General features: G+C 42.0%; 1 protein-coding gene across 1 annotated transcript; it reads left to right on the top strand.

Annotated features, from left to right (window-relative positions):
- The first annotated feature begins 2,624 nt into the window (after positions 1-2,624).
- On the top strand, positions 2,625-10,526 carry erfl1 (Ets2 repressor factor like 1). Its single transcript, XM_038710983.1, has 5 exons — positions 2,625-2,691; positions 3,329-3,563; positions 5,355-5,532; positions 7,209-7,338; positions 9,035-10,526. The coding sequence occupies exons 1-5, from the start codon at positions 2,631-2,633 to the stop codon at positions 9,850-9,852; spliced, it is 1,422 nt and encodes a 473-aa protein (XP_038566911.1). The 5' UTR covers positions 2,625-2,630; the 3' UTR covers positions 9,853-10,526.
- Positions 10,527-10,973: the final 447 nt, after the last annotated feature.

The raw sequence follows: 10,973 nt of genomic DNA, 5'->3' as shown, positions 1-10,973 counted from the left end.
CAAGACGGAGAGAGAAAAAGGTGAAAATTAAGAAATGTTAGCCTGAATGATAGGGGGGAAAATACGCGAGCGAGATAGGATGAATGCCAACTCTATATCTGAAGACAAGGAGCGGCTTGAAGACAAGAAAGATGAAGAGGGGAAGAAGAGAGGGAGAGGGGGCCACAATCCAAAGGCTAGAAGCAGGGTGAAAGCGAGCGAGAGATGGATAAAATAGAACGAGTCGGTCAGAGAGCGGGAGAGAGAGAAATGCCTGGAGTTAGCAATAATAATTTATACAAACACACCTTAATAATTCAAGTTCCATTTCAATGCTGGAGGGAAAATCCAAAATTCACAGAGCATAATTAAATAGAGGCACAGAGTGAAGGGAGAGATAGAGAGGCCAGCATTAAAGATACCAGTGTAGCAGCAGGGCATCTCTTCCATCAGAGCTTTGTAAAACAACCCTGATGAAACTGTGATATCCAAACTAGATCCCATCTCATGGTCCCCTCGCTCGTCATGAAAACACTGAAATTTTCTTACCTTCTCCTGTCAGCAGATGTCTAAATGCATTATATTTAGGAGACTTTGCATCATTAGCTGTCATTTAATAAAGCAACCTCACTCACACATGGACGCATTATTGTTTGTCACGTGTTTGCATCACCAGCTGGCGTATAAAAGGAGCATGATGCAACGTGATGGATTGGAAATCAACAGTTTGTTAAAGGCTTTTATGCACACCTGTGGCGCTTTCGCTCAGGAGCACTCAGTTGTGTTTGTCAAAAACGAATGGTGCAAAATGGCAGTTGAGATATTAAAAAGAAAAGTTAAAAAGGTGCCACTGTCCAGATTTGAGTCAGTTGTTGTTTTAGAGAGACATTTTAATTGCTGTTGTTTAATGCTGCTGTATATTTTGGTCGTTTGGGATATCAGACATGGAATTGTTACCTGGACATATTTTTACTTACTTTTGTACTTTCAAATGGTCTTGTAATATAACCTGGAGCTGATTTCTTTCTTTTCAAATATTATTTAAAAAATACTTTAAAAAGTACATTGTACTTAAGTAAAGTCTGAGGTGTTTGTATACTTACTGAGTATTTTCATTTCATGCTTCTATATACTCCATTGCCAGTGTATTAGGCACAGCAGGGTAAAACCAATGAAGCTTAATGAAACAGCCAAAAAAATAAATCCTACCTTCATAATGGTTATTATGGCAACTGAGTGTACTTCTACTCCACTACATTCAGAGGTAAATATTGTACTTTTTAATCCACCACATTTATCAGACAACAAGGGTTGCCAGTAAGATTTTATGTTCAAAGCAAATAATGAGCTTATGAAGCATGATGCATTGTTATAAATTAACTGTCCAACAGTATGTAAAGCAATTCAAATTAGCTTCACCTCAAGTACAAATATAATATGCTACTTACACATTAATGCATCAATAATAATAATTATAAAATATATAAAACATACAGGGACCATTTCCTGCATAACTTATCTGGTGGTACCTTTGCACTTTTGGCAGGATATTTACATAGTCATATTGTTTGGATGAGTCTGAATGGGGTGGTGATGGCACATAGATAAGATGCTTGCCTTTGGTGTAGGAGACCTGGGTTTGATTCCCACTGTGACCCATCCACCATTGTGTCCCTGAGCAAGACACTTAACCCCTAGTGTCTCCAGAGGTGTGCGACCTCTGACATGTATAGCAATTGTAAGTTGCTTTGGATAAAAGCGTCAGCTAAATGAATAAATGTAATGATTACTTCTTTCACCACTGATAATTGCATATTTTACACTCATACTACTTCACTTCACTTCATACCACTGTAGTAGTAAGTGTTGTACATTTGTGTCAAGTACCTAGCCAACATGGACTTAAGACATCAAATATACTGTTTGAGTACTGAAACGTTAGTCAGTAAAGGACAAAAATATAGTATCATATAATGAAAGAAAAAATAGAAAATTGACTTTATCTTCAAATTAAATCACATACCAGACGTTTCCTTGCCCATCTTTTAGACCATGAAACCCAGTTTCTATAGCTAATGGTCTTGTACCTGAGCATAACTTTGTATATAGAGGTTGTTGAGTTAATGGGCAGTTTTTAACTTTAAAAAACTCCACCAAGGAATAGCCAAGCCATTATATATTAAAAAGTCCTTTTTTAAATATGTAATATTGCTCCACTTTAACTTGGTTTTCAAAGGTTTATTTAATTCCTCCTGTTCATAAATGCACTATAGGGATGTCCACCGTGTTGCATCAGACACAGCCTCTGGTGGCCACACAAGATAACATCCATCAAACACCTGATCTCTACCAAAGACATATGAAACATAACCTTGCCATATTTCAGATTGATTTAAGGTATGTTTTTGAACTCATATTGCGCCCATAGACCCTTATGCAATACTCCATTTTCAACAAAGTTTATATACTCTTCAACTTCAACTTCAACTCACTGAAATAAACCTGCTGGGTAGCTGACTCTGGCTTTGGCAAAAATGTTTCAGTGAAATGTCTTTCCTGTGTTTTTCATTTTTCTGAATGTTCAAATTCATATGCAAAGTCAAGAAATCATTGTTGACTGACATTGTCTTTGTTTCAGGTGTTGTGGAGGCATGGACTGTAACTGCGTCAGTGATCTGCTGCTCCCCCCGGTGCCCGCACTCTGGACGCCAGGTCAGTCTCTTCCCCATGCTCATGCACATTGTTTCTGTTTGCCATTATGACATGTATTTTGTAAAATGAAAATACTCACGCATGTGCAGACATCTTCAAACATATCTCTAAATCCAGGCCCAGCTCACGTGTATATAATTTGGCTGTAACTAGCCAACACAAGCAACTTCAGTTATGATAAAACATAACCAACATCATCAAAATCATCAACATGATACATGTTAAAATTCACATTAGAATTTACCACACATAGGTAAACAAATTCAGTCTCTGGTAGTAATTGGTTGTATGTCTAATGTTTTTACGAGGCTAGTTAGTGCCAGATTCACATTGGGATGAGCCAGAAAGCTGCTTAACTCCATCTATGATGTGCATACAGTCGGCTTTAGAATTCAGGCTCGAGTGGCATCAATCAGATTTCTCCCAGCGAGCTGTCATCATCCCACTGACCAATCTGTTGAGGCTAGAGGGCATTAGCGCAGACTAACATTGCTCAAGGCACGTGCTGTGATATTAAACACATCATCCCTCACCTCCATCTCTCATCAGTCATTCAGACAGCCCTCCTCCGGCAAGCAGTGGGACAAATGACAGGCCTTGACCTCATCCTCCTCTCTTTCCTGCTCCCTCTGTCAAGGGTTCGCCTTCCCAGACTGGGCCTACAAGCCTGAGTCGAGCCCCGGGTCCAGACAGATCCAGCTGTGGCACTTCATCCTGGAGCTGTTGCAGAAGGAGGAGTATCAGGGGGTGATCGCCTGGCAGGGGGACTACGGAGAGTTTGTCATCAAGGATCCAGATGAGGTGGCTCGGCTGTGGGGGATAAGGAAATGCAAGCCTCACATGAACTATGACAAGCTGAGCAGGGCACTGAGGTATTTGTTTGGACATGATGTGTTGAATGTCAAGTAATAACATTGTTGGTATCAGATAACTCAAGATGTTTATCACATACCACAGTTTACATAAGTTGTTTACTCTTGTTGGACTGAATCTTCACTTATGTCTCTTTTTTTCATGTTGGTTTAATGGAAAGATAAAGGTGGGGCTTTTCCTGGGGAACGTCAATACCCTCAATTTCTCCTTATCTGTGGACATCCTAATGGAAAGTTCACCATTGAGCTGCCAAATAAAAAATTCAATAGGGATTTCAAAATTAAACCCCAGTCTGAAATTGCTTGGACTTCTTCTTCAGAGTGGAGAACAGGGAAACTGCTCAGCACCAAACTTGCCGAAGGTGATTAAAACAATACAGTTCACACTTCATACCTTCAGCAGTTTGCACCCCCAACCGCACACACAGTCTTCTTATGCAAATACACACTACCCCGACTTGTTCCCCTGCCCCACCCCCTCCCTCTGCTTTCCTTTAGCCTCTTGTTAATGGGGGCTGTCTTCAGAGTCTAATTGTTATGAATTGGCTGGGGCCACAATTAGCCTTCTTAATTAGCCTCACTTAATTGCTCAATTAAGGGCCACGGCACAATTGCCACGCAAAGCAAAACACGTACACATCATTGCACTGGGCGCAGCCACTGTGGATACATGCTGATACTTACATGGTGCTGTGTTTTTTGATATAGTGCGCCTGCATAACGAAGCATTGCTCACCAGTATTTAATGCTGAGGTGGTCTAATGCATTCTTTATTTGGTACACTTAACTGTGGTCACTTTAAAACAAAGCAATCTAGCGCTCAAACAAATGGCGTCCGAGATTCAAACTTCTATCTCGCGATAACAAATTTGAAGGTTTTTCAATTTGCAGCATCCCACTCTCCCCCACCTGAGCTCTAAGCCCCTTTACCTGAGCCAGATGGCTTCATGTTTTGCCTTTGCTGCTGATCAGCCTGGCATCCTGGCAGCACATTGTGACACCTCAGTGGGTGGCACAGGAAACTGGCATGACAGCGACTCGACATGCCCAGCGGGAGACACCTGAGGTCGTTACCATGGAGACTTCACTTGATGTCCCACCTCTTTGTAAATGTGCTATGCTGTTGGAAACAGTGACAGCTTCTTGGCGTCATTTACATTTACACCTAGGCTGGATAGTCCAAACTGCTTCTGCTGATTCAAATTAAATACCACGTCCATCCTAAAAGTTTGTAAATAATTTTCAATTTAACTGTGACAAATTTTTGTTTTTGTGAATAAAAAAAGTGCATTTACTTTGGTTTGGTTTCTTATTTTAAGACAAAGTTTTGAGGATTATGATTTTCATTTATTTTAATCTCATAATATATAGACAGAGATCCTAATCTAATACCCATATTATTTTTCAATTGATAAATAGTCTAGTGCATGATGAAAGTAGTATTTTGTTTTCTTATATGTTCTTCAGTATATATTCACTGTATTTTAAAGGGCCTCTCAGGATTTTTGGCTTTTTGTCTGTTAACAGTTGAATAATATTTCCCTATAAAGAAGCATATTGTTTTGAATCAAGGCAGTCCGACATGAATTGATTCGAGGAAGGAGGAGATGAATAAAAACAGTTGGAAATCAGCATAGCTCTCGCCCTACAGCGCTGAAGTTGTTTACTTATTCTTCTCTGTTAGCAAAGAAACACAAAACCTTGATGTGAGCATTATATTAATCCTTCCTCTCTCTTTTCCTTTTCCTCTTCCTTTTTGCTTGATCCTCTCCCTCCATCCCTTCTTCGCAGGTATTACTACAACAAGCGCATTTTGCACAAAACCAAAGGAAAGCGTTTCACCTACAAGTTTAACTTCAGTAAGGTGGTGTTGGTGAACTACCCCATCCTGGACATGGCCAACTCTCCCTTCTTTCTGGCCCAGAACCACTTCAACGGGGGCTCCACCACACCAGACTGCAGCCCAGAGGTACGAAGGGTAGGATGAAGGGATTGGGAGAGGGTGGGATCAGTAGAGGGATATATTTTGTAAGATAAAGATGCAATTGTCTATCATATAAAAAAATTACAGTCTGAAACATTTGAGAAATGAGACCCACACAGAGTGAAATCAAAATGAGAACCATATTTGATTGTACTCCTTGATTCTACAGTATGTCTCTATAGCAAGTAATAAAAACGGCATTAAAATACACAGAGAATTTTAAAAAGAGAAAACTGGAACAAAGCAGACAAGACTGTGGAGAAATAGCAAGACTGTTCTCTACTCCTTAATTTTTTATTAATAGTGATTTAATTCAGGTAACTGAAATCCATTTCACTCTTGTGATTTTGCTGTTCTATCTCTCAGGCCCCTGCTGTGAGAATGGGTGGTATTCTCCGTATCTTTTATTCACTCTCTAATGGTGATCATGATAGAATACTTATTGTTTGCCCTGGGAGATTGTAAAATTTGTACAGAGATAACTTTTATCAGAACACAGCAAGAGGGATGCATTAACAAAAATGTTCTAATTTAGTTTTGAAATAATGCTATGACTTTACTTGTGGGTCTATTAAAGATATTAAGAGAAAATAAAAGAATGAAATAATAAATTCTAAACTATATTCGGGACATCGCCACACAAATATTTGAAGTACTGTATTTTCTAACTTGCCAGTGTGCAGATCATTTTATTTTAAACAATTAATGTCCTAGAAAGTGCACATAACTTGCAAAGTACAGTAGGAGAGAATCATCCATCATTTGTCTATGCTATCCTTAAGATGGGATAAGGAGACAAAGACTCTGAAGGAGGCAGTGGAGGGGGCGACAGGACGGTTTTAACTTGTCCTTAAAACAAAAGAAGACATTATCCTCTCTTTCTCTCATCCCTGTCTCCAATGGTGTATCCATCTGTCATCGATTGAAAATGAAAGAAATAGAAAGCAAAGGGGTCGCGTCAGATCAGATCAATGGCGGGTCATTAATGCGGTTTGTTAAGCAACGTAGATCTTGCAGCTTGGGAGTACAGTCTCGCCTTTCAAACTTGGGGCTGCAGGGTGACAGATACTATTGATCCAAAGTCCTGCTAGGGGGGGGAAAATCCTCCCTTTGTCCCCTTGATTCCTGAGATTCAACTGTTCCATTCATTTTACCTTGCCTCCCTCTCCTTCACATATTTTACACAGAAAAAAAATGCATGCACACATCAACACACATACACACACAGCTGCCCTACATCCTGAATAGATGTCATTCTCTCAGATCTCAGCCTTATTTGTCCTGTGTCCTTTCACACAAACTGGCCCACAATCCCTCTCTCTCCTCGTCATTTATCCTTTGTGCCCACAATCTTAATCGCTGGTCTCCATTTGACTCTGTACTCTTCCTGCCTTTGAGTCACTGAGCCTCTGCGTCCTCCTACCTCTCTTTTTACGGCGAGTCCCATGACACCCCTTTTTATCCTGTCCTTGCTGCGACTCTGTCACTGTTTGCATCACACTCTGCAGGGTGCTGCTGTCAACACATGACTTCACCCTGCACAGTGCAGCAGCACCATAATGGCAGACTTGTAGCAATGCATGTGCTTTATTTTGGGAAGTACACAAGCTGAATTTAATCTTTTTCCACTTTCTTTTTTTCTCCCCCTCCTTGATGCTCAGGCCATACAGTCCCTGTTTCCTCGTTTGCCAGACTCTGGCAGGGGAACGTCCCTGTTTGATCGAGGGACCACGGCACCAGGGCCTGAAGGAGACAAGCTGAGACTGGACGCATTCCCCTTCCTCAGTTCAGGTGAGCTAATAGATGGAGAAACTTTTGGTGCCCGTGCAAAAGTAGGAACATTTCAGTATCTCAGAGACAAAGTCTTCTTCATGAGGAAAAATACACCTTGTGTATGAGGCGTATAGGCAGTGTATACACAGAAAACAGACCTGCTTAAAAGCGGAGGAGAAGGAGAAGGTAGAAGGAAAGAGGAGAGCAGAGAAAGAAATGAGGATATGGGGAGGCATGAACATTTATTGTTAAAGGAAATAAGAGAGATGTCGGTCCCATTGCAGCCCGCAGTGTTTCAGGTGAGAGAGGCCAGATTTGCTTGTGAATTATGCATATCAGCAGTGGTAAGAAACAAGTTGAAGGCTGGAGAAATCATCCATCTTTTCGGCATGATTGCTCGTATTTGTCCTCTTCTTTCTCTGCATGCGAGCGTCAACAAACGCAGCAGGGATCTGTGTATGTTTGTTTGCTTGAAAGTACACGTGCATTAATGCATCTGCCTTTGTTTTTATTTCTGCACACTCTATACGTGCATCAGAATGCGTGCGAATGTGCAGAGCCTGAGAGGTAGTGTGTAAACAGATGTACTCACACACATGCACTCCTCATCACACAACCTGCCCCCCTTCCCTCCCCATTCTGTTTGTCCTCAGGTCCTATTCCCCCCTTCTTCCCTTCTCACCCTCCTCTCCCTCCCATGTGTCCCTGCTGTCCTAATCCCTTCCCAGGCAGGAAGGCCCTAATTGAGGGTGCAGGCTTCAGTTTGTGGCCTGTGGGCGCCCATTACTGTGTTTTCATAAGCAAGTGAGGCCTGCCTGACTGATTCAATATTCATGTGTCTGCCAGCTACTCCTGGCCCAGCACGCAGAGACTTCACCACTGTCAAATTAGCCCTGCATAGTAAATAACGAAGTGAAAGAGAGAGAGAGCGAGTGAGGAAGACTGAGAGAGATGGAGGGTGCAGCCAAGAGAGAATCTTTGAGTTGGTTGTCAGTTGGAAGGAAGTACAGTAGGTTGAGAGGCAATGCTTTTGTTTGTTCATTAAAATTGAATACCAGCATCACCTCAAATTTACCCTGTTTTTCTGTTATCAAGTGTTGCTTACAAGGAACTGAATTCAAATATGGTGCAATATTTAATTTGCTACATCTTTTTTGCTTAATCTGAAATGATACGGTGATGTTTCAATACATTTGGGGGGTGGAGGGGAAAGAGATCGACAGTTTGCAAGTTTCCTTTCTGTCACTTAACCTCTGGAAGTACACACACTAGGGTGCTGATGCATTCATTATTATTTCTCAGCTAGAATGTTTCAACCAGGTCACTGTCACCACTGTGATGATGTGCAGCCAAAACATAAGGCAGCATGTTACAAATATTTCCCTTTTAGCATACAGGAATAATAAGCCATTTGCAAGTTGTAAACTCTGCTTGATTAGTTGTTTTTTTGTTTTTTTTACTGCAGTGTAGCACCTTGGTGTTCACATCTGGTTTTTAACAGTGATGTGGGTGTACTACACAGTATTGGCATGCACAAATGAACCATCAGGTTTTTTTGTTGAAAGCAACTGTACCAGAATTGGCCCCTGTGGCTTCTGATTAGAATTGCTAATACCGCTGAGCATAATTAGTGAACATTCTTGGATGTTGTATGTCAAGAAACCTTTGGCCCTTTTGAGAGCTAACCTCCATCTCTGGATTTTCTTCATCCTAGGTGCCCCGTGCTACTCCAAACCCCCATCCCTGCTGGGCCCGTACCCGCGCAACCCACCCTTTGACTACCCCTGGGGCTTCAACCCCTACCTCCCAGGGGCCTTCTCTCTCAATAACTGCCCCAAAGTGCCCCCTGGCTCCCTCTACCCCTCCCAGTTCTACCCCAACCCTTTGCAGAGCAGCCTTTCCCAGCTGCCTCACCCCTTTTCCTCCCTGCTGCCCCCAGGGGAGGCAGGCGGGGGTGAGAGGGGAGCAGCGGGGCAAACTGGAGGGACAAATGGCACGGCGGGTGGCCAGCCAGTCAGACTCTTCCTGCCACCCTACCAGGGGAGCCTCTCAATGGGTCGGACGGACATTGGCAACGGGGTGTCATTGGGGGAAAGGGAGAGGGTGGAGGCCAATCCTCCTGGCACGGGGTTAAGTCTGGGACTGGGAGCGGTCGCCCTAGGAGCAGGGACTGGGACAGGCCAGCAGAGCCCCTCAGAGAGGAGAGGAGGGGTGAAGCAGGACCCTGAGTCAGACTCAGACCTGGAGATCACAGATTTGAGCGACTGCAGCTCGGAGAATGAAAACGAGCATGAATTCAGCATCGGGAAGGAAACAAGCCTGGCGAACCGATCACAGATAGTGTTGGATGGAAAGAAAGGGAGCGGGCTGCCACCCATCTCCTCTCTCCCCCCGCCAGTGTCCCCACATCCTCTGAAGAGCCTGATGCCCATCAGTCCCCCACCTCCGTCCCTGCCTCCGTCGCTTTCCCCTTCCATGGCTCTGCATGAAAGACACAGGGAGACAGAGACTCTTAAAATGATACACAGCTAATACATTCTCTCCTGCGTCTAACATCTTGCCACTCTGTGCTCTGATAACTCTCTTTTTCTCTCCTTTCTTTTCTCAGAGACACTTTTCTGCTTTAAATTGTCAACTCCCCAATCAATCTTCATAGATACTTTTTCCAGGAAAGACAGTTATGTTCTTTACTTCTAAAATTACTGTTTCCCTGTTTGCTGTGTAAGTTTTTAACTTCCCTACAGTCCATTACACTACTGACTTGTCCGTCTTAGAATATATGGGGCGTACAGTTTTTATCGGCTGTCTGTATCACCATCTTGTCCTTTCTGTTCTGATCTCTCACACCAAATGATCGCTCCGTGGTATGTACACTTGTTTTAAGCGTTGCCAGCAGTACTCTACAATTTGCTGTCTGCGGTCGAGCTATGATAGAAGGCAGTGAGGTGGTAAATTACAACACAGGAATGCCTGCCTTGACAAACATTAACAATCAACATCCCTATACTAACAGAACAGAACAACAAATAATGCTCCGATTGATCCAATTTTACAGATTTGTCCTGTAATTCTTGAGCTTTGGACTATATATAGTCACTATGACTTTTGAGACCTAGTCAAATACTACCACCTAGTGGTCCTTTAAGTCAATGTGTCCTTCAATGACATCATCTCTGTAATCTTGTGAGTAAAATTGTTGTTCCTAAGTTTATTTTGCACCTTTATATGATATTGTTTCTTGCGGGTTTAATTTAAATGTTAAAATCCATATTTCTAATAGTGTTAACTGTGATAGTCTGTGAATATTTATTTTGTCCTGTGGTTCAAGTATTTCCTGCACATTTTCTTAAAGGAAAGAAAAAGAGAGCAGAGGGAGCTAGACCAATCTAGAAATTTGTATGAATATTTCTGTGTATATATTTTGTACATTACATTTAATTATTATTCACTATGATAAGATTTAGCTGTATTGTTGTGATTTAATTCAGTATTTAAACATGTTGGAAAATTATAAGCTTAGGTGTATCAAAGTTTAAATTATTAATGGCAGACGATCTGCACTCTGAAGATGTTTTTCTATGATGAGGACAGAGTTCACACTGGGAATTGTCTCTGATTTTCTCAACCCCAATTAATTGTGCCCTTTGGTCATT

This window comes from Micropterus salmoides, unplaced genomic scaffold (genome assembly GCF_014851395.1).
Source record: "Micropterus salmoides isolate LMB-PRFRI ecotype aquatic unplaced genomic scaffold, ASM1485139v1 Ms_hic_scaffold_11, whole genome shotgun sequence".
Classification (NCBI taxonomy): domain Eukaryota; kingdom Metazoa; phylum Chordata; class Actinopteri; order Centrarchiformes; family Centrarchidae; genus Micropterus; species Micropterus salmoides.
Note: the sequence above shows the minus strand (reverse complement) of the source record. Positions and strands in the feature narration are given on the sequence as shown.